The 24,937-nt window shown below is 42.4% G+C and overlaps 1 protein-coding gene across 1 annotated transcript in view; it reads left to right on the forward strand.

Annotated features, from left to right (window-relative positions):
* LOC119414869 (contactin-associated protein-like 2) overlaps positions 1–24,937 on the forward strand; it is a 391,521-nt gene that overhangs the window by 344,534 nt on the left and 22,050 nt on the right. The window contains exons 23-24 of the mRNA XM_037681990.1: positions 17,770–18,000; positions 18,100–18,174. Coding sequence (XP_037537918.1) covers positions 17,770–18,000; positions 18,100–18,174 — 306 coding nt within the window. The remainder of the gene's footprint in view (positions 1–17,769; positions 18,001–18,099; positions 18,175–24,937) is intronic.

Consider the following 24,937-nt stretch of genomic DNA (forward strand, 5'->3'; position numbering starts at 1 on the left):
AACAACAACAACCACTGAGAGGGTTAAAAGATTTATTGTGAACTAAAGTAAACTCTGGAGTTGGTCCGGTTCTGGGCTGGTTCCGATCCTCTGATTGGGTAGTGTTGTAGTGGCGGGCTGCCAGTAGAAGTAGACTGATGTTTAGGTCCACTGGAACGGAGTCCAACAGGCTTGCAATTAAAAGATAAAGGTTAGTAGATGCAGGGGGAAAAAGACTAATTGGGGAAATGAATCTGTGGGAATCAGATTCAGGGGTAAGGATAAGTCCGTGATACAAAATGAGCTTGACCTTTAATCCGTGATCCATAAAACAGTCAGAAGGGAAAGGCAGAGTTCATACCGTGAAGTCAGTTGTTCAGCAGAAGTATCCAGTACGTGATCCAAAAAGAGAGTCAAAAAACAAGAGCATGAGTCGGTACCTGATCAGATGAGCAAAAGCAGACGAGGGCTGAGGCAAAAGCGTGGTCGTGGTCAAGGCAAGGGTCATGAACGTGATGAGTCAATCAATGGAATGCTGGAAAGTCTACTGCTGATGAGACAGGATAGAGAATCTGGCCCAGACTGAGAGGAATGAGTGAGCTTAAGTACTGACTGGACCAGGTGGTGGAGCTGTGGGATAATGAGCGGTGACAGGTGACATGAGTTGAGTGATTACTGAGTGTGCAGCATGACAGAGGAGCTGACAGAGAGCAGAGCTATGACAACTATTCAATAGCTTTCAACACAAGATGATCTGTGTTTTGATCCTGTATGCTCTACACTGGTTTGTTGTCATTATCTGCATCATTTTTTGTCTATATTCTGATTTACCATCCCATCCATCCATTTTCTTCTGCTTATCCGGGGTCGGGTCGTGGGGGTAGCAGCCTAAGTAGGGAGGCCCAGACTTCCCTCTCCCCAGCCACTTGGGCCAGCTCTTCCAGGGGAATCCCAAGGTGTTCCCAGGCCAGCCGAGAAACATAGTCCCTCCAGCGTGTCCTGGGTCTTCCTCTGGACCTCCTTCCGGTGGGACGTGTCCGGAACATCTCACCAGGGAGGCGTCCAGAAGGCATCCCAAACAGATGCCCAAGCCACCTCAACTGGCTCCTCTCGACGTGGAGAAGCAGCGGCTCTACTCTGAGTCCCTCCCGGATGATCGAGCTTCTCACCCTGTCTCTAAGGGAGAGCCCAGACACCCTGCTGAGAAAACTCATTTCGGCCACTCGTATCCGAGATCTCATTCTTTCGGTCACAACCCAAAGCTCGTGACCATAGATGAGGGTGGGAACGTAGATCGTTAGGTAAATTGAGAGCTTCGCCTTTTGACTCAGCTCTCTCTTCACCACGACAGACCTGTATAGCGCCCGCTTCACTGCAGACGCTGCACCTATCCGCCTATCGATCTCACGTTCCATTTTTCCCTCATTCGTGAACAAGACCCCAAGATACTTGAACTCCTCCACTTGGGGTAGGACCTCCTCCCTGACCCGGAGTGGGCACTCTACCCTTTTCCGGCTCAAGACCATGGCCTCGGATTTGGAGGAACTGATCTTCATCCTGGCCGCGTCGCATTCGGCTGCGAACCGCTCCAGCAAAAGCTGTAGATCACGATCTGATGAAGCCAATAAGACCACATCATCTGCAAAAAGCAGAGACACAATCCTAAGGCCACCAAAACGGATCCCCTCAACACATTGGCTGCGCCTAGAAATTCTGTCCATAACAGTTATGAACAGAATCGGTGACAAAGGGCAACCTTGGCGGAGTCCAACTCTCACCGGGAACAAGCCCGACTTACTGCCAGCGATGCGGACCAGGCTCTGACACCGGTCATACAGGGACCTTACAGCCCGTATCAAAGGGCCCGGTACCCCATACTCCCAGAGTAACCCCCACAGGGCCCCCCAAGGGACGCGGTCTAACGCCTTCTCCAAGTCCACAAAGCACATGTAGACTGGTTGGGCAAACTCCCACGCACCGTCTAGGACTGCTGAGAGTGTAGAGCTGGTCCAGTGTTCCACGGCCAGGACGAAAACCACACTGCTCCTCCTGAATCCAAGGTTCGACTATCCGACGGACCCTCCTCTCCAGAACCCCCGAATAGACCTTACCAGGGAGGCTTAAGAGCGTGATTCCCCTGTAGTTGGAACAAACTCTACGGTCCCCCTTTTTGAATAAGGGGACCACCACCCCGGTCTGCCAATCCAGGGGAACTTCCCCCGAAGTCCACGCAATATTTCAGAGTCACGTAAGCCAACACAACCCTACAGCATCCAGAGCCTTAAGGAACTCTGGGCGAATCTCATCCACCCCTGGGGCCCTGCCACCGAGGAGTTTTTTAACCACCTCGGTGACCTCAGCACCAGAGATTGGAGGGCCCGACCCAGAGTCCCCAGGCTCCGCTTCCTCAGTGGAAGACGTGCCGGTGGGATTGAGGAGGTCTTCAAAGTATTCCGCCCACCGACCCACAACATCCCGAGTTGAGGTCAGCAGCACACCACTCCCACTATAAACAGTGTTGGTGGCGTACCGCTTTTCCCCCCTGAGACGCTGGATGGTGGACCAGAATCGTCTCAAAGCCGTGCGGAAGTCGTTCTCCATGGCCTCTCCGAACTCCTCCCATGCCCGAGTTTTTGCCTCAGCAACCACCCGAGCCGCATGTCGCTTGGACTGCCGGTACCCATCAGTTGCTTCCAGGGTCCCACAGGCCAAAAAGGCCCGATAGGACTCCTTCTTCAGCCTGACAGCATCCCTCACCGACGGTGTCCACCAATGGGTTCGAGGGTTGCCTCCGCGACAGACACTGACAACCTTGCGGCTGCAGCTCTGGTAAGCCACCTCGACAATAGAGGCACGAAACATGGTCCAATCAGACTCAATGTCCCCCACCTCCCTCGGAACATGTTCAAAGTTCTCCCGGAGGTGGGAGTTGAAACTCCGTCTCACAGGAGACTCTGCCAGACGTTCCTAGCAAACCCTCACAATACGTTTGGGTCTGCCAGGTCTGACCGGCATCCTCCCCCATCATCGGAGCCAACTCACTACCAGGTAGTGATCAGTTGACAGCTCCGCCCCTCTCTTCACACGAGTGTCCAAGACATGTGGCCGCAGATCAGATGAGACGATGACAAAGTCTATCATTGAACTGCGGCCTAGGGTGTCCTGATGCCAAGCGCACATATGGACACCCTTATGCTTGAACAAGGTGTTTGTTATTGACAATCCATGACGAGCACAGATGTCCAACAACAGAACACCACTCTGGTTCAGATCAGGGGGGCTGTTCCTCCCAACCACACCCCTCCAGGTCTCACTGTCATTGCCCACATGAGCATTGAAGTCCCCCAGCAGAACAAGGGAGTCCCCAGAAGGTGCACTTTCCAGTACCCCCTCCAAGGACTCCAGAAAGGGTGGATAATCTGAACTGCCGTTTGGTGCATAAGCACAAATGACAGTCAGAACCCGTCCCCCCACACGTAGGTAGAGGGAGGCCACCCTCTCATTCACTGGGGTGAACCCCAATACACAGGCACAAAGTTGGGGGGCAATAAGTACGCCCACGCCTGCTCGGCGCCTCTCACCAGGGGCAACTCCAGAGTGGAAGAGTGTCCTGCCCCTCTCAAGGAAACTGGTTCCAGAGCCCGAGCCATGCGTAGAGGTGAGTCCGACTATTTCTAGCCGGAATCTCTCAGCCTCACACACCAGCTCAGGCTCCTTCCCCACCAGTGAGGTGACATTCCACGTCCCAATAGCCAGCTTCTGTAGCCGAGGATCAGACCGCCAGGGTCCCCGCCCTCGGCCACCACCCATCCCACATTGCACCCGACCTCTTCGGCCCCTCCCACAGGTGGCGAGCCCATGGGAAGGGGGACCTACGTCTCCTCTTCGGGCTGTGCCCGGCCGAGCTCCATGGGTAAAAGCCCGGCCACCAGGCGCTCGCCCGCGTGCCCCACCTCCAGGCCTGGCTCCAGAGTGGGGCCCCGGTGACCCACGTCCGAGCAAGGGAACACTAGGTCCATTTATTTGTGTCATCATCAGGGTCTTTGGGCTGCACTTTGTCTGGTCCCTCACCTAGGACTTGTCTGCCATGGGTGACCCTACTAGGGGCATAAAGCCCCTGACAGCATAGCTCCTAGGATCATTGGGACACTCAAACCCCTCCACCACGGTAAGGTGGCAGCCCAGGGAGGGGATTTGTGTGTTACCTGTTGTTTTGTCTGTACAGCACTTTGGTTGGTCTTGTTGCTGTTTTAAGTGCTTTATAAATAAAGTGGTATGGTATGGTATATTCAAGCCTCTGTAGTAAAATATTGTGATCAACTGTATCAAATGCAGCACTGAGGTCTAACAGGACCATTATAGACACAAGTCCATTGTGGCCATGAGAATATCATTAGTTACTTTTACTAGTGCTGTTTCTGTGCTATGATAAGCTCTAAACCCTGACTGAAACTTGTCAAACTGATTTTTTTTGTTGTAGATTTTCACACAACTGACCTGCAACTATTTTCTCTAGAATTTTTGAGATGAAAGTTAGATTAGATATAGGTCTATAGTTGGCCAGAATTTCTGAATCAAGGTCAGACTTCTTAAGTAAAGGTTTAATTACAGCAACCTTAAAGCTCTGTGGTACATAACCATTCATTAAAGACAAATTAAGTAGATCCAAAATGTGGACATTAATTAGGGGAAATACCTCTTTAAATAGTCTGGTTGTGATGGGATCTAGCAGACATGTGGATGGTTTGGATGAGGTTATTATTTTTGACAATTCAGAGAGCTCAACAGGACAAAAACTGTCCAAACATAAATCAGGCTCTAGTGAAATTTTAAAATTGCCTCATTTGAAAGGGGACTAGATAGTAGAAGAAAAGATGGTTTGAATTTTCTCTCTAATTGAACTAATTTTATTTATAAAGAATCTCATGAAGTCATCACTACTTATAGTTGTTGGGATACATGGTTCAACAGAAATGGGTCTTTTAATTAGTCTAGCAATAGTACTAAACATAAACCTAGGGTTATTTTTATTACTAAAATAAAATTCTTCAACATTATTAGAGCACCATTTTCTCTCCTGGTTTCTAGATGCCTGCTTTAAAGTACGTAACTCAGAATTGAACCAAGGAGCCAGTTTCCTCTGTTTGATTACTTTCTTTTTCAGTGGAGTAATTTGATCAAGTAAAGTTTGCATTGAAGTTGTAAGATGATCAACTAGATGATCTAAGTCACTGTTCTCTGATGCATTACTCTGCAAGACATAGGAGAACATTGATGGAAGAGATTGTTTAAATTTGGTTACAGCATTTTCTGATTATCACCTGCTGAGATGAAATTTATTCTCAGTGACTGTGTAGTCATTTAACGTAAACTCAAAGGTTATTAAAAAATGGTCGGACAGAATAGGATTTTGAGGAACTATTACCAAGTCCTTAATCTTTATACCATAGGTCAGAACTAAATCAAGAGTGTGATGATAAGAATGAGTAGATGTGCGGATGTTTTGGGTAAAACCAAATGAGTCTATTAAATTATTAAAGGCTATGCTTAAGCTATCACTCTCAACATCCACATGAATATTGAAATCGCCCATTATGATGAATTTATCAGTATTTAATAGTAAGTCCGTTAAGAATTCTGAAAATTCAGACAAAAACTGAGAGTAAGCGCCTGGTGGACGATATATAACAACTAGTAAAAGTGGCTTTTCTGATTTCCATTTTAGATGAGAAAGACTGAGGGACAGCGATCCAAAAGAATCATAACTCATAACTGGTTTGGCATTAATCAATTATCCTGACTGAAAAATAGAAGCTACTCCACCTGTGGGGCGGCTGTGGCTGAGTGGTTAGAGCAATCATCCTCCAATGTGAGAATTGGGGGTTCGAATCCACTAGCAGTCACATGCCAAAGTGTCCCTGGACAAGACACTGAACCCCTCATAGCCTCTGATGTGTGTCCCATCTATGAATGTGATCTAGAGCACTGATTAGTCTCATTAGAATGATTTCAATTAGCCTTGTAGAGATCTAGTGCTGTGTGGATGGGTAAATGAGGCACAGATTGTAGTGTAAAGCGCTTTGAGTATCTTGAAATAAGATAGAAAAGCGTTATATAAGTACAGTCCATTTACCTCGGCCAGTTGTTTTAGGAACGTGAAAATTTAAATAAGTAACAGGAGTGGATTCATTTATACTAACAAAATCCTCCTGTTGTAGCCAAGTTTCTGTCAGACAGAATAAATCAATATGATGATCAGTTATCAGTCCATTAACTAACAGGGATTTAGAGGAAAGAGATCTGATGTTCAATAATCCACATTTAATGATTTTATGATTTTGCTCTGGTAAAGTAACTGTGTTTATTTTAATCAGATTTAATCATAAGAAGACAGGTTTGCAAGGATAGTGGAGGTTGTCAGGTTGTCACCTGTTCACCCAGCTCCATTCATTCAGCACCACACATCTGAATTTACCCTGCCTGGATCTACCCTGTCTGGATCAAATCTTGTCTACTGTAGCAGCTCTATCAGCCTGAGTGATGATACCAGCTGGAGATTGACAACATCACCTCTCTGTCTTTAATATTGAACTCCCACCTGGGTCCTGAGTCCCAGCAACTAGCAGCCAAGTTAATAAAAACTGTTCTTGTTGTTCTTGTAATGAGTCTGTATGGATCAGCACAACACCTGACTCAGGACAATATAAAAAAAAAAGGGTTTATTTATTAAAGGCGTTCGTCTGGGCAGGATCCAAGTCTCAGTTCTGGTCCAATCTATGAAGACAGACAGGTTAGTGACTACAAAAAGGTTCTGGGAGCTGAGAGAGGTGGTGTGCACGTCACTAACCTTCTGTGGCAGGAGCAGGGCTGAGACAGAGAACGTTGGAGGGCTGGGCAGGAAACAGAATCCAGGGACGTAGCAGGGGTCGAGAGCCAGGAGCAGTGTGAACAGGCAAAAGGATGATCCGTAGTCGTGGTCGAAGGGGAGAGCGAGGTTGTACCGTGTAAGCCGAGAGCGTGGTATCCAGACAGGGGCAAAGTCAAAGCAAGGAGTCAAGAGTGAAGCTGTGGTCAAAAACGAAGAAACTAGGAACGAGAAAATGCTGGATAATTTACTGGCTGTGAGGCTTTCAATAATCTGGCACCTTGCAGAAGCAAGAGCTGAGTTTATATAGGGCTGGCACCAGGTGTAGAGCATCAACACTGATTACTGTGATCAGGGAGAATCAGGTACGCAGGCTTTGCAGGGGTGATTGACAGGCAGCTAGAAATGACAGAGGGAGAGTGGCCAGAGTGACAGGAGCTGAATGAATGAGAGGGGAACTCAAAACTGAAACAGGAAAAAACGTGATTGATCTTAAAACAGGGGATGTGGTATGAGGAGCAGAAGCTTGAACAGATGTGGGGGCAGCGGGGGCCGCTGAGCGTGACAGTTCTACCCCTGTCTGGCTTATTAAGAATCCAAAACCCAGTCTTAACAATTTCATCCCTTGTAGCAAACCAGACCCTCTAAATGAGCTCCTTCAAAGGCAAAAGAAAACATATATTTACTTTAGAAAACATTCGGAAACTCAATCAAAGTCAGATCTCAGATACAGGTTTCTCTTGTAAACGGGTCTTTGTGTCTTTGTGACTCATGAGACTAACCTATAAAAACAAAAGGTGAAATGAATGAAAAAGTCGTTTTTTTTCGTGGGGGGGTGGGGGGTGGTGTACATTATTCATCTTTATATAAGGTTTTTTGGTAATAAAACAAATTTTCATCACAGTGTAATTGGAAAGGGCAGGTAGTCCAGCAACCCACGTCAGTACTACTCTACTCTGCTAAATATCATGTGTAGTGTTCTAACGGGCTAGCTTAGCTTCAGAGCTACACTACAGTCATATTTAAATAACTGGTTCTCTCTTTTTCGAGCTAGTTACAGATATGTGACAGAGTTACTGTGCGTAGATGGTTTAATCAGTGACATGAGACGTTAATTTTCTTTGACCCATCAAAATAAATGTGGTCATTTATTAACAGAATCAAAATTTAACATCAAAACATTGTACACTTGATTAGACTGGTCTGGTTCTGATTAATAAAACTTGGCACGTTTTACTTAATAAAACAACAGACATTTCTGAAGATATCTGGATTAATTACTGGCAAGATAGAAGAGTTATAAAAATGGGAAATATGGAGGAGTTTAAAAGGGGAGATGTTGAAGGAAGATTTATGTCTGTAGACCAGAACAACACGCTCCTTTCAAGCGCTGTTCGCCGCGGTACACTTGTAATGAAGCTCGTGACGACTCTTTACCTTGGCAGAAGATGGGTCTGCTACGGTCAAGAGGTCCCTGGCACGCTACCTTTCAGCGTCTCCTCAGGGCAGCTGCGACTCGGCAGAAGTCGTGAGATACTCCGTTCTACAGAACAAACTTCCTCAGAAATTGTAGGGCATTCACCTGGTGATAGTCACAGCGAGGCGCCGTGATCACAGCAGAGATCAGCCTGGAAAACTGATTCCGAAGTTCCACTCAGCAGTGGAAAAACTCCAGAACTACTCCACAGAACCCCAGAAGACTCAGAAAACTCAGAAGACTGAGCAGACATTACTCCACAGACTCAGAAAGACTGAGAAGACTCAGAAAAGACTCAGAAGACTGAACAGACATTACTCCACAGACTCAGAAAAGACTCAGAAGACTGACAGTTCCAGGAAGTGTCGACTTTTAAAGAGTTCTGCTTCTGGTCACTTTTAGGAAGTCCTGATTGGTTGAAGCAACCAACAGGGGTGTGGTTCTAGTGACGTCAAAGGGTTTTACAAGTCAAGAAAACAGCAGAAATGTTTAAGAACAGACAGAAATGTTTTGGCGAAGTGAAAAACACCGCAGGTGCCAGTTCTCTTATTTACTGTCTGAGAGTTTTAAAAACACGACAGCCCGTTCTAACAACTTGTTTTTTGACTGTCTCTGACTTTTGACCGACATCATTCTTTCTCATTTCAGACAGAAGATCAAAAAATGCATAATTACTTTGTAAAATAGACATTTAACTTGATTTCTAATTTAAATGAGGATTAAAAAATCATCAATACTGTTTCACATTTGATTTAAAATGAGTGGTTCACTTCAATATTTAAAAATGGTATGAACTAAACACACTTTTGATTATCAAGATATTGTAAAATAGTAATGATAATATAAAAAGAGAGTGTTCTTTCAATTGATTAGTTCAGGATACAATTAGAAAGTCTCTGGATGAGCTAATTTGTATTTCTGGATTCAAATAAATGAAATAACAGTTCCTGTCCCATGAAGGTCTTCAGAGGCAGGTTTTGGTCGGAGGCCTAGTCCACTACACATGTAAAAATGAGCCTATGTGTGTGTTCATTGTGTAGTGATGCAGGGACACCTTTGCTGTTAGCTTCACTACTAATTAATTATTCTTAAAGCTAGTTCAAGCACAAAGAATATTAATTATTTAATTACAACGGATTCTTTCTTTTTCGAGTTAAATTTCTGCCATGTGACCGAGATAACTGAGTGAATTGTTTAATCAGTGACATGAGACGCCATTTTATCTTTGACCCATCAGAATAAATGCAGTCATTTATTTAACAGAATCAAAATTTAACATCAAGACATGTACACATTGATTTGCTGATCTGTTTCTGATTAATAAAAACTTGGCACGCTTTACTAACAAGACAACAGAACATTACTGATTGAGGCTGATTCACCTCTGAAGGCATCTGGATTACTGGCAAATAGAAAAGTTTAAGGGAAGGAATAGATTTAAAAGGAAGATGGATGAAGGAAGATGGATGTTTGTTGACCAGAATTAGCACTCTTCTTTCAACACTAGCTCAACCTTCCGGTACACTTCAGAACGTGCAGAGACTTGGTTACCTTAGATGGGGGCTACCTCCACTCTGGAACAGAAGTCCATTAGTACGATCCCTTTACAGCGTCTCCGGTTAAAGCGGCTGGTCATCGTCAGAAGTTGTGTGGTTTACTCCATTCAACAGAACAAGCTTCCTTCGAAGTTGTAGGGCGTTACGCCCGGGTGAGTTCACAGCGAGGCGCTGTGACTCCGCCAGGATGGACGGACCCCTTTGCACATGGTCCCATTCATCAGCTATTGATTAAATCTGAAAGTTCCTTAGGAACTCTCAGTAAGACTCCAGTCAGAGATTCCACTCAGAAGTGGAAGACTCCATAGTTCCAAGGAAGACTGAAGGAAAAACTGCAGGAAGACCGCAAGAAGACTGCAATAAGTCCCAGGAAGTGTTGACTTTTTAAAGAGTACTCACTTCCTGTCAATTGGTACTTCCTGATTGGTTGAAACAACCAGCAGGGGCGGTGTTTCAGTGATGTCAGAGGGTTATTAGGAGTCAAAAAGACAGCAGGAATGTTTACGAACGGTTAGTACAGACAGAGGAATGTTATGGCAAAGTGAGAAAAACGCAGATGCCAGTTGAAGTTATTTACTGTCTGCAAGGTTTAAAAACAAGACACTTTGTTCTAATAACTTTCTTTCTGGCTTTTGACTGACATCCCTGACTTCTGACCGACATCAAATCCACTCATTCAGACAGAAGATCAAAATGCACAATTACTTTGTAAATAGACATTTAACTTGATTTCTAAGTCTAATGAGGTTTAAAAATCATTAATACTGTTTCACAGTTGATTTAAATGAGTGGTTCACTTCAACATTTAGAAATGGTATGAACTAAACACACTTTGATTATCAAGATATTTTAAAATAGTAATGATAATGTAAAAAAGGAAGAGTGTTCTTTCAATTGATTAATTCAGGATACAATCAAATAGTCTCTTGATGAGATCATTTGTATTTCTGGATTCAAATCAATGAAATAACAGTTCCTGTCCCCTGAAGGTCTTCAGAGACAGGTTGAGGTCGGAGGCCTAGTTCACTACAATTGTCAAAGCAAATTGCAGTTTTGATCCTGAAACAAAGGCCATTGGATGACCATCACAGATCAAATGTGGGGTTGACACCTCACCCAGGCTGCAGTTGTTGTTAGTTACTTTGGATAGTTGGACCACCAGTTTTCCTGTCTTCATGTATTCTCCCTTTGTCTGGAGATCTGTTCAGCTATGTGCAACAGTTCATAGCTAAACATACAGCGAGACTTGACTGGATGCTCTGGCGATGACAAGTCCAGGAGCCCATCTGGACATAGTTTCATAAAAGTTCTGGTATGGCACATATTTCAGCTTGTTGCTTGGCCGACAGTTCTTTGCTGTTGTTTCAGTAGTGCAGTTCTCAGAAAAGTCACATTGGTCAGACCCAGTTTCGGTGTCAACCTGTACACACGACATCCGATTTGGCAACCAAGACCAGAGGCTCAAGATGCAAAACTCCGACGCTGTTTGAGTCTGCTTTAGCTGACTTCTGGCTTAGTGGAGGCTATCAGTATGTATTCTGTGGGCCCAGCCAGACTCACCTCCCCGATCCACAAACTTCGTCTTTTCAGTCTGCTGAGAAGGAAAAAATAATCAAATACAAATATTAAAAAACAAACTCATAATTAATCATCTGTTAGCAAGTTCTATTTTGGGACATCAGCATTTACCTTCAACAGAGTCATCCCTCTTACTGGTTTGTACAACGGATTTAAAAAACAAACAAACACTTAATTACATAAAAAGTGAAAACACTCAACACAGAAACCAAAATCCAAGCCAAAATTCCCTATACCCTACTGAACATTGTAAAATCTTCTAAACACATCCTCAATTTCCCTTCTTAGAATACTTGTTTTGACTCACCCCCTGTCAGTGTGGACCACTCTCCGGTCTCTCTTATCCACTTCCTGGGACTCCATAAGTGTTGAGGCAGTATGATTAGATGTAACAACTGCTACCTATACACCAAATTTTCAAATTCTTGTATTTCATAACTATATGCTTGTCCACTGCATCCTAAATAGAATCTCTTTAATTAAATTCAATTAAAACTATGTATTAGCACAAAGTCAGCACAGAAATCATTAGCACTGCACAAACAACATCCGCATGCACCTTCATTCCCAATGCATAACATATTCAACTCATAATGTTTTTAACTCAGTTTTCCTTACATACTCTTAGGACACGTGTAAAATCTGAAGATGTTTAAGGTAATTTTTCATTTAGCAATTTAGCCCTGGTGCTCTTATAATACAAACCGGATTCCAAAAAAGTTGGGACACTAAACAAATTGTGAATAAAAACTGAATGCAATGATGTGGAGGTGCCAACATCTAATATTTTATTTAGAATAGAACACAAATCACATATCAAAAGTTTAAACTGAGAGAATGTATCATTTTAAGGGAAAAATCTGTTGTTTCTTATAGCACTTTTCTGTAAAATAAAAATAGGTTTTGTAAATGTTTTACACGCTTTCCCCCAAACATCATTGCAATGCACGCTGGGGAGACAAAGTCTCATAGCTGGTCTGGGAATGCCTTGGAGTCCTTCCAGAAGAGCTGGAAGAGGTGGCTGTGGAAAGAGTTGTCTGGGCCTCGCTGTCTTGAACCCGACGGTTCCGTCAAGTAGTGGGGCGGGGGGCTTGACAGAAGCGGAGTGTTTACAATTGTAGATAAAAGTAAATGTTTAACAACCTGTAAAAAAATTTAAATACACCAAAATGCAGTAAATCACATCTACTAAATAAAAAATTCAAAATATCAAAAATTTCAGGGGGATGTTAGGGGTTCAATTCCACCAGTAGTCACATGCCATGGTGTCCCTGGGCAAGACACTGAACACCCCATCGCCTCCGATGTGTGTTCCATCGGTGTATGAATGTAATAGTCTAGAGTATCTTGATAAGATGGAAAGACACAAGTACAGTACAGTCCATTTACCATTTATCTAATACAGATACTCAAAGCGTTTGACACTACAATCTGTGTCCTCATTAACCCATTCATACAGTACTCTGCTATATCTATACAAAGAATAGCTATGTTTACATGCTCAAAATTCTTTGATCGTATTGAAATGTTTTCGGATGAAATAATTCAAATGTATCATTTACATGGGCACAATGTGTTCACAACGAATGTTTACATGCAGCTGGCTTTCATTTTGAACAGAAGTACTGACATGCGCAGAGTGGTAAACTCTCCTTAAAAAAAAACACAGAAGAAGAAGTTCTACTTCCGGTTTACTTACAAATGAATATAAACAAACCCGAGCGCCCAAAATGGACCCGCGACAGGTTTGAATGACGGTGGAGACATTACTGCACTCCCTGACTGAGCTACAGGTAATACAGATAATTTTAAGCTCTTTCAAAATTTCTAGTAGAAATGTTGTGTCGCTCACCAAGCAGTTTTGCTTCCCTGACATGCTAATACTATTAGCATTAGCCAGGCGGAAATGGCAAAGTCGCACATGCGCAGTCAGGTCAGTTTTTCACAATCAGAAAAAAAATGAACAGATAAAGTGTTTACATGCACACCTTTCGGATTATGAATCAGCATAAACCACCTGTCTCATTCTGATCACAAATGCTTTTGGATCGAGATGAATAAACAAAAATAATCAGAATGGGGTGTTTACATGACATTTTTTATTCCGAATGGCCGTTTAATCCGATTACTTATGTCCATGTAAACATAGCTAATAATCAGCGCTTTATCACATTCATACACTGATGGGACGCACATCGGAGGCAATGACGGGTTCAGTGTCTTGCCCAGGGACACTTCAACATGTGACTGCTGGTGGAATCAAAACCCCAACTCTCCCATTGAAAGGCGACTGCTCTAACCACTCAGCCACAGTTGCCCCATAAACTATTGCCCCTTTTCCACTGTCACGGCGCGGGTCGGATATTTCTGGGTTGAAGCGCGTTGGAGGTATTTCCACTGTTCCAGAAACCGGCTCGTCTCGCTAAATTTTGGCCCGGCTTCTCAAGGGTTCCGAGCGAGCCGCGCCGTGACGTCAGAAACACTGTCGGTCACTGATTGGTCGGGGGGAGGAGTCTGTGGAGTCTTTCCAAACAACCCGATCCACCATTTTTTTCTCTACCGCTTGCCATTAGCGATAACATGAGGAGCGTATATTTTAGTATTTTGAAGCTATACAACAACAATAATATCAAAGCCGTGGTCAAATGCAGAAGTGCAGGTGTTGTTGTGCTTGGTGGCCGACGAAAAAAGTCAAAGCGAGCTAGATGGAGGATTGGAGGGTGGTTTGGACACGACTACTGCTCTACTTGAACCATTTATAGAAGATGGTGAGTGTTTTCTAACTTTAAACATATTTTAAATTACTCATCCCATCGGTTCTGAACATATTTTTAACTAACAAAAGAGGCTGACGCCATAATAGTACAACGTCGGTGCTACGATGCTAAGCTAATTTGCATAAATGCTAACTGTCCTCCGGTCCCGTTTCTCACTGTATTTTATCCAGAACGTCTTTCAGCGCGTGATGGTTCATCTCTAAACTCCACATTAAACCCTCCAAGCCTCCTGGCTCCTGCTCCTGCTCCATCAGAGGAGTCTACACCTGACAGGTCTCCATCACAGCCCACCTGCACCTCACAGAGCAGCACAACGCTGCAGCTTCTGTGCTCGGTAAGATGCAACATGTTCCACATCACTTTATTTGTGCCGATAAGGACTTGATTTATTTTATTTTTAAAGTAAAAAACTAAAATGTTGAATAAATACTGAATTGGGATGAAATTATGTACACAGGGTCCCAGTTACAGACAACAAAACGTAAAATAAAAACAGTAATAAGATCTAAGATATGAACTAAGAAAAATATCAACTAAAAAACATCTACTAATAAAACACTAAGCACTAATAGCAGTAAACAATCAAAACAATACGTCAAACAGCAACATGAACTTGAGTTTGTGCAGCCTCATGAATATATAACACTGTGAAGAATCACATCATGTAGCTGCTGATCAGTTTCATGTTGCTGCTGATCAGTTTCATGTTGCTGCTGATCTGTTTCATGTTGCTGCTGATCCGTTTCATGTTGCTGCTGATCTGTTTCATGTTGCTGTGTTCATTCGCGCTCGTCTGTTCACACAGACTCATGTCCGTGCTGCTGTTCTGCGTATTGTGTTTAATGTTTTTATGCTATTAGAGCTTATATTTTTAGTTGATGTTTTTATTAGTTCATATCTTAGATCTTATTACTGTTTTTCTTTTATATTTTATTGTTGGATGTAACTGGGACCCTGTGAACATAATTTTGATCCACCACATGGACCACATGTGGTGCGAATGACAAAGAATATCTGCATCTGTATAATACTTTCTGATTCATATATCCATTATTATCATTTTCATTATTTTTAAATCAATTTATTTTTCATTTTCTTATTTGATCAGTTTATAATTATTAATATATCTATTATAGCTGTTAGCAGCACCTTTCTTTGTTTCATGCATTTATTCAAAAACAGTATGTAGCTTGAATTAACCACCTGTTTCTTCTTTCTAGTGAAGAGAAAGAGAAAAGAGTCCAGTAAAGAAAAGTCTTATTCCATCACTGAATGAACATGAAGAACTGAACCGGACACAGCAGGAACAACACTTGTGTCTTCTTCTGGATGAAGCCCGTGAGACAAGGGACAGACACAATCATTAGTTGGACGCAGTAGTTTTTATTTTTGTACATTTTTCACTTCTTACTTTTCCTATTAAACAATTTTTTTCTTAAGTGGTGTCCTTGAACATTAAATTTCCTAAAAAAAATTTACAATGTTAAGTTCATATAGTGTTTGTTTAAATTCATACTGGAATTGAGAAGAATTTCCAATTGCATTTGATCTTTAATGGATCCTAAGAAAAGATTACTAGTATCTGCTCAACTGTTATTATGTTATAATTTTTTGGTTCTAGGATGAAGTGACACAAAAACAGTCAAAAATTCAGAAAGGACAGTTATCAGTTATTGGCCATACAACTGTGGCCTGAGAGATTCAGCTGAAAGTCCTGGTGCACCTTTTATTTGAACCTGCAGAGATTTGAACAGCTGATCTGAAGCAAACAGGCAGGAGTTCACCTGAACTGACCACTCCTGCTGTTTGATGGTCTCCTCCTTCGCCACCCGTCCATCCATCCATCCATCCATCCATCCATCCTCTTCTGCTTCAGGGTTGTGGGAGCAGCATCTTCACCAGGGAGGCACAGACATGAACAGCCTCCTCTTCAACTCTTCTAGGATCCCATGGTGTTCACAGACCAACTGACTATTTATTAATTAATATCCTGATGCTGCTCAATAATCCAGGTAGAAAAATCTAAAAAGTTAAGTCTGGTCCTCTGGACATTCACAAAACAAACAATACAGTTCATAATAAATAAACTAAATGTTTTTTGTTAGTTTTGTTTTTTGAATGTCCAGAGGACCAGACTTAACTTTTTTAGATTAATAAGTAATAAATTTATGTTTTAATTTAATGAAAGACAAATCTTTAAAATTCAAGGACAAAATTTAATCTAATTGTTTTCAAGTTTGTATCTTATTGTAAAAGCAGTTTCAAAGATTACAGCACAGTGTGATGTTTTGCAATTTTAACATGAACCTTGTGCATATCTGCAAATAATAAAAGTGAAGATATTTTTAATACATCTTTATTGTAAAAATCTATACTAAAATGAAAAACACATGGGTTTAAAGCAGCAGGGAAGGCAGTAAGGTAGGATTATGAATCAGGTCTAAAGTTACAGCTCATGAGGTACTCCATTAGAGCAAGACATCTTTTCCACAACATCGTGTGACAAAACCTTCAGGGTGTTCTTCTTCTAATACGTTTAGTGGTGGCTAGTAAGTAGCTTAAGGGAGCACTACCGCCACCAGGTGGTAAGACGAGTTGGATTCTAGTCCCCGCCTACAGAGCTGGTCCAGAAATGTACATGGAAACACAACAGACCCGAACCCATCTGAACCAACCCGAACTGATCTGATCCGCTCTGTGACAGTGGAAAAGGGGCATATGTGAACCTGGATGTCCAAGCAGGGAGTGAGCGTATATTAAATGTATTTTTTCAGGAATGTCAACGCTTCAGTGTAGAACAGTGCTGAGAGACACCATGGCATGGAGCATCAGTCTTCAGCCAGCTGCTGCTAATGAGTCATAATTGAAAATAGATGTGTGCTTCATCCTCATGTGTTTCGCTCTTTGAAGCCCTGCATCCTAATGAACACACTATTTCCAACAATGCAATGTGAACGTGCTAAACTGATTTCTACTGGATGTTACTCTTAGCAGTGAGACAAAGCAGGGACACAAGGTGTAGTAATACCTTTTGCCATTGGTCTTGACTCGTGGTGTCCCGATATCAGCATCAAGTACTTGTACTCATAAAAACACCACAATATTTTAAACTGATACCACTTTTATACTTGGGAGTTGTCATTTCCTCTTCCTTCCACTTTGCAAGTAACCAAGGATAAAATATAAAAAATGTCCACTATTAAGAGATATTTTTAGATTAACACAGGTGATGTTGTCAACAGAATGCTGTGTTATTAATAGAATTAATCTGTTTCTAAAGTCATTATGTAATGTTTAAGTACTAACTCATTAACTACTCTGTATTGGTACTCAGTATCACCAAAATGAAGAATTTGTACTTGTACTCAATCTGAAAAAACTGGTATCAGGACACCCCTAGTCTTGACCCTTTAATATCTTATTTGTTCTCAGTTTTTGAACACTTTGGTTTTGGTCTTGACTTGGTCTCAGGTTAAGTGGTCTTAAGTGCAATATAAGACTAAAGTAATCATTTGACCAAGCGTTTCTTTCTTGTAGAAACGGGACAGATCGACCCCATCCTAATCGAACGCTACAACACGCCTGGCTTTGTGGGTTGCCTGTCCAGAGTTCAGCTGAACAGTGTAGCACCACTGAAAGCTGCACTTCGCTCAGGCACAAGGGCACCCGTCAGCACCCATGGGATACTGGTTCCATCTAACTGTGGAGCCTCACCCCTGACCATCTCTCCCATGGCCTTGATTAATGACCCCTGGCATATAGAAGCTGGTAGACACACACAGTCTCAATGAATCTAACATAAAAATACAAAACATGCATTGCAACTCAAATGAAAAGCAATCGTTTGCCTTTTTTTTTTTTTTACAGTTGGAGCTGTTTTCCCCTTCAAAGAGCAAAAGACCAATCGTGATGTTGAGGATCACAACTTTGCTGTAGTTGCAGGTAAATCTGGTGTAACGTGCAACTAAATAAAAAATACTTAATATTACTCTGTTTGTGCCGGGGCTCTGGATCTTTGTGATGGACCTTAAACAGACCTTAAGGATCTTAAGGACCTTAAGGATCTTTGCCGTAATGTATTTTGGGGTTTAAAAGCCACTTGGACATCATGTTTAGAAAATAAACGTCTCAATTTCTCTGAAATGCCCACTTTATACGGAATGATCCCTGGTCTGGGTTCCTCTTTTTCACCTCATGGCTAGCTGGAGTCCTATTTGGGTTTCTGCTCTGCTTTCAGGAAGGCCCAGCTAGGATATCCACACTGCTCCAGGGTCTGTCTTGTGTGGGATTTCTCCTTCTGTCTGGCTCCTGAGTTATGCCCCTTTTCCATTAGTACCTTTAGTACCAGTACAGCATGGCTCTACTCGACTCGGTATGGTCTGTCTGCTCTGTGGTACAGCGTCCTGATGACTCCTAACTTGTGCTCCAGGGGCTCTAGAGGGTGGCCATTTCTCTGATCACATCAACTCTGGATAAATAGTTCACATGAGAATATGTAAAAGATGACAGGTTGGCTTTCTTGGACAGTGAGGTCTGAGTGATGGAGGACATTTGCAAACTGTGGTGTACCACAAACCCACTCACACAGACCCGTATTTGCAGTTTGACTCCCATCACTCTCTGGAGCACAAGTTAGGAGTCATCAGGACTCTATACCACAGAGCAGGCAATGTCCCCACAAACTCAGGAGCCAGGCAGAAGGAGAAATCCCATTGCAAGACAGGCTCTAGAGCAATGTGGATATCCTAACTGGGCCTTCCTGAAAGCACAGAAGAAACCCAAACAGGACTCCAGCCAGCCAACAGGTGAACAAGAGGAACCCAGACTCAATGAAACCAGTGGTCATTCCGTATGTTGCGGGAGTTTCAGAGACACTGAGACTTTTATTTTCTAAACACAACGTCCCAGTGGCTTTTAAACCTTAAAATACGTTGTGACAAAGACTGGTCCATCCCAAAGATCCAGTCCCCCAGCACAGAGTAATATTGTTTATGCTTTTCAGGGTCAGGAGGGCTATGATTAGGGGTTGAATAGACTAGTCGATTCTAGGACATCTTGGGAGTATTTAAATTTCACATTGATTAGTAACAGCCTGTGATTGTAAATGGAAAATGGACTGTACTTATATAACGTCTTTCTATCTTATTTCAAGATACTCAAAGTGCTACACTACAATTTACACTACAATCTGTGTCCTCGTTTACCCATTCATACAGCACTCTACTAGATCTCTACAAAGCTAATTGAACAAATCATTCTAAAGAGACTAATCATTGCTTTATCACATTCATACACTGATGGGACACACATCAGAAGCTATGAGGGGTTCAGTGTCTTGCCCAGGGACACTTCAGCATGTGACTGCTGGTGGATTCGAACCCCCAACTCTCGCATTGGAGGACGACTGCTCTAACCACTCAGCCACAGCCGCCCATGTTGTGTCACCTGCCACGTGATCAGCGTTGGGCCACTGGCTACAAAATGGATTCTTCCAAGCAGATGGAAGACAAGGAGCAGGCAAAGTCTTCCCAAACGGGTAGAAATTCATCAGCAGTGTGGAAGTATTTCACTAAAGATTATGTTTTTTTATTTTATTTTAGTTAATACACTGTGGGATCCCACCACCGCCCGACCCACTGTTTTTAGTTTAATTTCATTTAATCCACAGTGGAATCCACCACCGCTGGTGGAGAATCCTGCACCATGCGTGGTGGTGGATAGTTTTATTTTTATTTTATTTTATCCACTAAATTAAATAAAAATAAAAATGGGTGCGCACCAGAGAATCCACCACCGCGCACCACCACCAGTGGAGAATCTACCATCACCGCAGTGGTATATTTTATTTAGTGGATTAAATAAATAAAACTAACTTTTGCAGCTTAATAAGTTTTGGTTTTCCTGTTATTTATTTGCAGTATGATAAATGATAGGAGCATAAATATACGCTCCTGATGTTTTGTTGTACTTTTTTTGTGAATAATAAATAATAATAATAATAATTTATTCAATTTGTACTGCACTTTACATTTTACAATCTCAAAGTGCTACAATATAAAATATCTAGAGAGAATAAAACATGGACTAAAAAAAAGGACTAAAAAAACCTGCAGGATTAGATATACCTTTAAACACTATAAAATATTTTAAACAAAAAGGTCTTCAGTCCTTTCTTAAAACTTTCTGTTGTCTGGGATATCCTTAGATGGTTGTGGAGGTTGTTTCACAGTTTAGGAGCAGCAGAGCAAAAGAACCCATCACCCATGGTGCACAGTTTTGTCCAGGAAGGGCGGAGCTGGTAGGAATTTGTGGAGCGGAGGGACCGAGTTGATGTGAATGATAAATGGTAAATGGACTGTACTTATGTAGCGCCTTTCTATCTTATTGAGAAAGCACTTTACACTACAATATGTGCCCTCATTTACCCATTCATACAGCACTCTATAAGATCTCTACAAAGCTAAATGAACAAATCATTCTAAAGAGACTAATCAGAGCTTTATCACATTCATACACCAATGGGACGCATTGGAGGCAACTAGGGGTTCAGCATATTGCCCAGGGACACTTCGGCATGTGACTGCTGGTGGATTCGAATCCCCAACTCTTGCATTGGATGACGACTGCTCTAACCACTCAGCCACTGCCGCCCCTGTCTGAGCAGTGAGCAGTTTTTTTAGATAGTATTTGTTCAACCTTTATTTAGACAGGTTAATCCCATTGAGCCTCGGGGACTTGTTTACAAGAGAGACCTGATTTCTTAACAAAGAGTGATCACAACAGTAAATAACAACGACAGCAATAGACAGTCATAAAATAGGCATAGGTATACAAATTTAAGGTTCTTTTTTTACAAATCAAAACAATTAAAACCAAATAGCAACCAAAAGGACAATTAAGTGGAATAGTAGAAAAAAACTGCTAGATTATATATATGAAGTATGAAGCATTGCCGTGAATGGACTGGTGGGTGAGCAAGGAAACCTTGTATTCAATGCGGAGTGAAATGGGAAGCCAGAGGAGGGATTTAAGGATTTGGGTGATGTGATCATGTTTCCTTTGCTTCATCAGAATCCTGGCTGCATTGTTCTGTACATACTGAGGTTTTTGAATGTGCTTGGATGGAATTCCATAAAAAAGTGCATTGCAGTAGTCCAGTCTTGAGGAGATGAAAGCATGGACAAGTTTTTCAGCATTGGAAAAGGAGAATAATGGATGGAGTTTGGAGATGTTTTTCAGATGAAAGAATGAAGTCTTGCAAATGTTTTTAATATGGGATTCAAATGTAAGATGAGAATCACATCTTACACCAAGATTAGTCACTGTATCAAAAAAGGGAATGTTTTGGCTAAAGATTACGGTAGAGCTAGATGTTGATTGAGTCTGATGCAGGGTACCAACCAAAGTAGCTTGTTTTTGATGTGTTTAATTGGAGAAAGTTGGCATTCACCCAGGCTTTTACCTCTTCAAGACAGGTGGTGAGAGAGGAGAGTGATGAACCTGTAGAATCTATTTTGATATAAAGCTGCAAGTCATCTGCATAACAATGAAAAGAGATCCTGTGGTGAGTGATAATGTGACCGAGGGGGAGGACGTAGAGGTTAAGTAATGTGGGCCCAAGGACTGACCCCTGAGGGACACCACAAGTAACTGTGAGTCCGGGATCTTGCCTCCCCGATGGAGAAATACTCAGATCTGTCAGAGAGGTACGGGCGGAACCATTCCAGAGCTGTCGCAGTCTGTCCTGCAGTGTGTTGTATGTTGTAGGCGGTGGAGAAGGATGCCATGATCCACACAAAAACTGAGCTCAAGTCCAGGAGGATCAGAGGGGAGGGAGAACCAGTATCAGCTACCATCAGAAGGTCATTTGTGACCCTGACCAGAGCTGTTTCCGTGCTGTGAGCTGAACGAAAGCCTGACTGGAATACCTCATAGATATTATTAGTGGTGAGGTGGTCATGTAGATGGGCTGCCACAGGTTTTTCCAGCACTTTGTACAAAAATGGAAGGTTGGCAACAGATCTATATTTGATATGATGGGCTGGATCCAAGATGGAATTTTTCAGGAGTTTGATGATTGCAATTTTCAAGGTAGGTGGGACAAAACCAGTTTGGATGGAGAGGTTTATCACAGATGTGATCAAAGGACTAATAAAAGAGATGTTTCTTTTCAGCAGAGCAGTGGGGAAAGGATTGAGAGCACAAGTAGAGGATTTCATTCCTTTGATAATAGCTGTCACTTCTTGCTCGGAGACTGATGTAAAGCATTGAAGAAGTTGAGGATTTTTATCCTGGGGCTTGTAAAATGGTGCAGGTGAAACTACAAAGTACAAACCGGATTCCAAAAAAGTTGGGACACTAAACAAATTGTGAATAAAAACTGAATGCAATGATGTGGAGATGGCAAATGTCAATATTTTATTCATAATATAACATAGATGACAGATCAAAAGTTTAATCTGAGTAAATGTAACATTTTAAAGGAAAAATATGTTGATTCAAAATTTCACAGTGTCAACAAATCCCCAAAAAGTTGGGACAAGTAGCAATAAGTGGCTGAAAAAAGGAAATTGAGCATATAACGAACAGCTGGAAGACCAATTAACACTAATTAGGTCAATTGACAACATGATTGGGTATAAAAAGAGCTTCTCAGAGTGTCAGTGTCTCTCAGAAGCCAAGATGGTAAGAGGATCACCAATTCCACCATTGTTGCGCAGAAAGATAGTGCAGCAATACCAGAATGGTGTTACCCAGCGTAAAATAGCAAAGACTTTTAAGTTATCATCATCAACCGTGCATAACATCATCAAAAGATTCAAAGAATCTGGAACAATCGCTGTGCGTAAGGGTCAAGGCCGTAAAACTCTACTGGATGCTCGTGATCTCCGGGCCCTTAAACGTCACTGCACCTCAAACAGGAATGCCGCTGTCAAGGAAATAACAGAATGGGCTCAGGAATACTTCCAGGAAGCATTATCAGTGAACACAATCCACCGTGCCATCCACCGTTACCAGCTGAAACTCTACAGTGCAAAGAGGAAGCCATTTCTAAGCAAGCTCCACAAGCTCAGACATTTGCACTGGGCCAGGGGTCATTTAAAATGGAGTGTGGCAAAATGGAAGACTGTTCTGTGGTCAGATGAGTCACGATTTGAAGTTCTTTATGGAACACTGGGACGCCATGTCATCCGGACCAGAGAGGACAAGGATAGCCCAAGTTGTTATCAACGCTCCGTTCAGAAGCCTGCATCACTGATGGTATGGGGTTGCATGAGCGCTTGTGGCATGGGCAGCTTGCATGTCTGGCATTGTCATTAATGCAGAGAACTATGTTCAGGTTCTAGAATAATATATGCTCCCATCTAGATGTCATCTCTTTCAGGGAAGACCCTGCATTTTTCAACACGATTATGCCAGACCACATTCTGCAGCAATCACAACATCATGGCTACGTAGGAGAAGGATCCGGGTACTAAAATGGCCAGTCTGCAGTGCAGATCTTTCACCTATAGAGAACATTTGGCGCATCATAAAGAGGAAGGTGCGACAAAGAAGGCCCAAGACGATTGAACAGTTAGAGGCCTGTATTAGACATGAATGGGAGAGTTTTCCTATTTCTAAACTTGAGAAACTGGTCTCCTCTGTCCCCAGACGTCTGTTGAGTGTTGTAAGAAGAAGAGGGATGCCACACAGTGGTAAAATGGACTTGTCCCAACTCTTTTGGGATTTGTTGACGCCATGAAATTTGGAAACAACAGATTTTTCCCTTAAAATGATACATTCTCTCAGTTTAAACTTTTGATCTGTGATTTGTTTTCTATTCTGAATAAAATATTAGATGTTGGCACCTCCACAATATTGCATTCAGTTTTTATTGACCTCAGTGAATCCAGTGATCCTCCTTTATCACGTGACCAGCTAGTTCTGGATTTCAACAACAAACTTGTTAATAAGACTGAACATTTTGCAACTCCTCAGACTGGGAAAGTCTTTTGAATTAAAGACCAAAGGTTTCAACAAGTATTTTTATATTGTTGAATACGTCCAGAGGACCTGACTTAACTTTGTTAGATTTTTCTACCTGGATTATTGAACATGCATCAAAAGATCTGAACATTTGGCATAATACACAGGATGAGCTGCTGGAAGCAGCTGCCTGCCAGAGTTTCTCTCGTTCTTGTTTATTTGTTTTAATGTTTTTTTTTATCTTTTTACAAACCCATGCTTGCACAGTATAGTGTGGTTTCTGTGGGAAGTGCAGCTATGCAATTTTTTCATACTTTTAGCCTGGTTTTAATCATGTTTTGGAGTGCTTTTGTATCACTTTTATCATGGCAACCCCCCCCCCCCCACCCCCCCATCCTTTCGGACGTGCTCTGGTCGCCATTGTTTACATGAGAGAGCAGCTGGTCAGTCTCCAACACAGCAGAGTCTTTGGCCAGAAACATGAAGTCCTTGAGGAGCTAAGACCGAAACACTGGAGATGCAGAGCAGGAAAAAGACGGCGACTGGTGAGGAGGAAGTATAAACCATACCTTCCAATTATTATTATGGGGAATGTCTGCTGGCTTATAAATAAGATTGACAAACTAGCAGCACTCATGAAGAGTCAGCGTGTGTCTCGAGAGGCCTGAGTGGTGTGTTTCAGAGACTTGGCTTTGTGACAAGATACCAGACTCTGCAGTTGTGTTAACTGACTTTC

Source organism: Nematolebias whitei, chromosome 9 (assembly GCF_014905685.2).
Source record: "Nematolebias whitei isolate Nwh7 chromosome 9, NemWhi1, whole genome shotgun sequence".
Taxonomy (NCBI): Eukaryota; Metazoa; Chordata; class Actinopteri; order Cyprinodontiformes; family Rivulidae; genus Nematolebias; species Nematolebias whitei.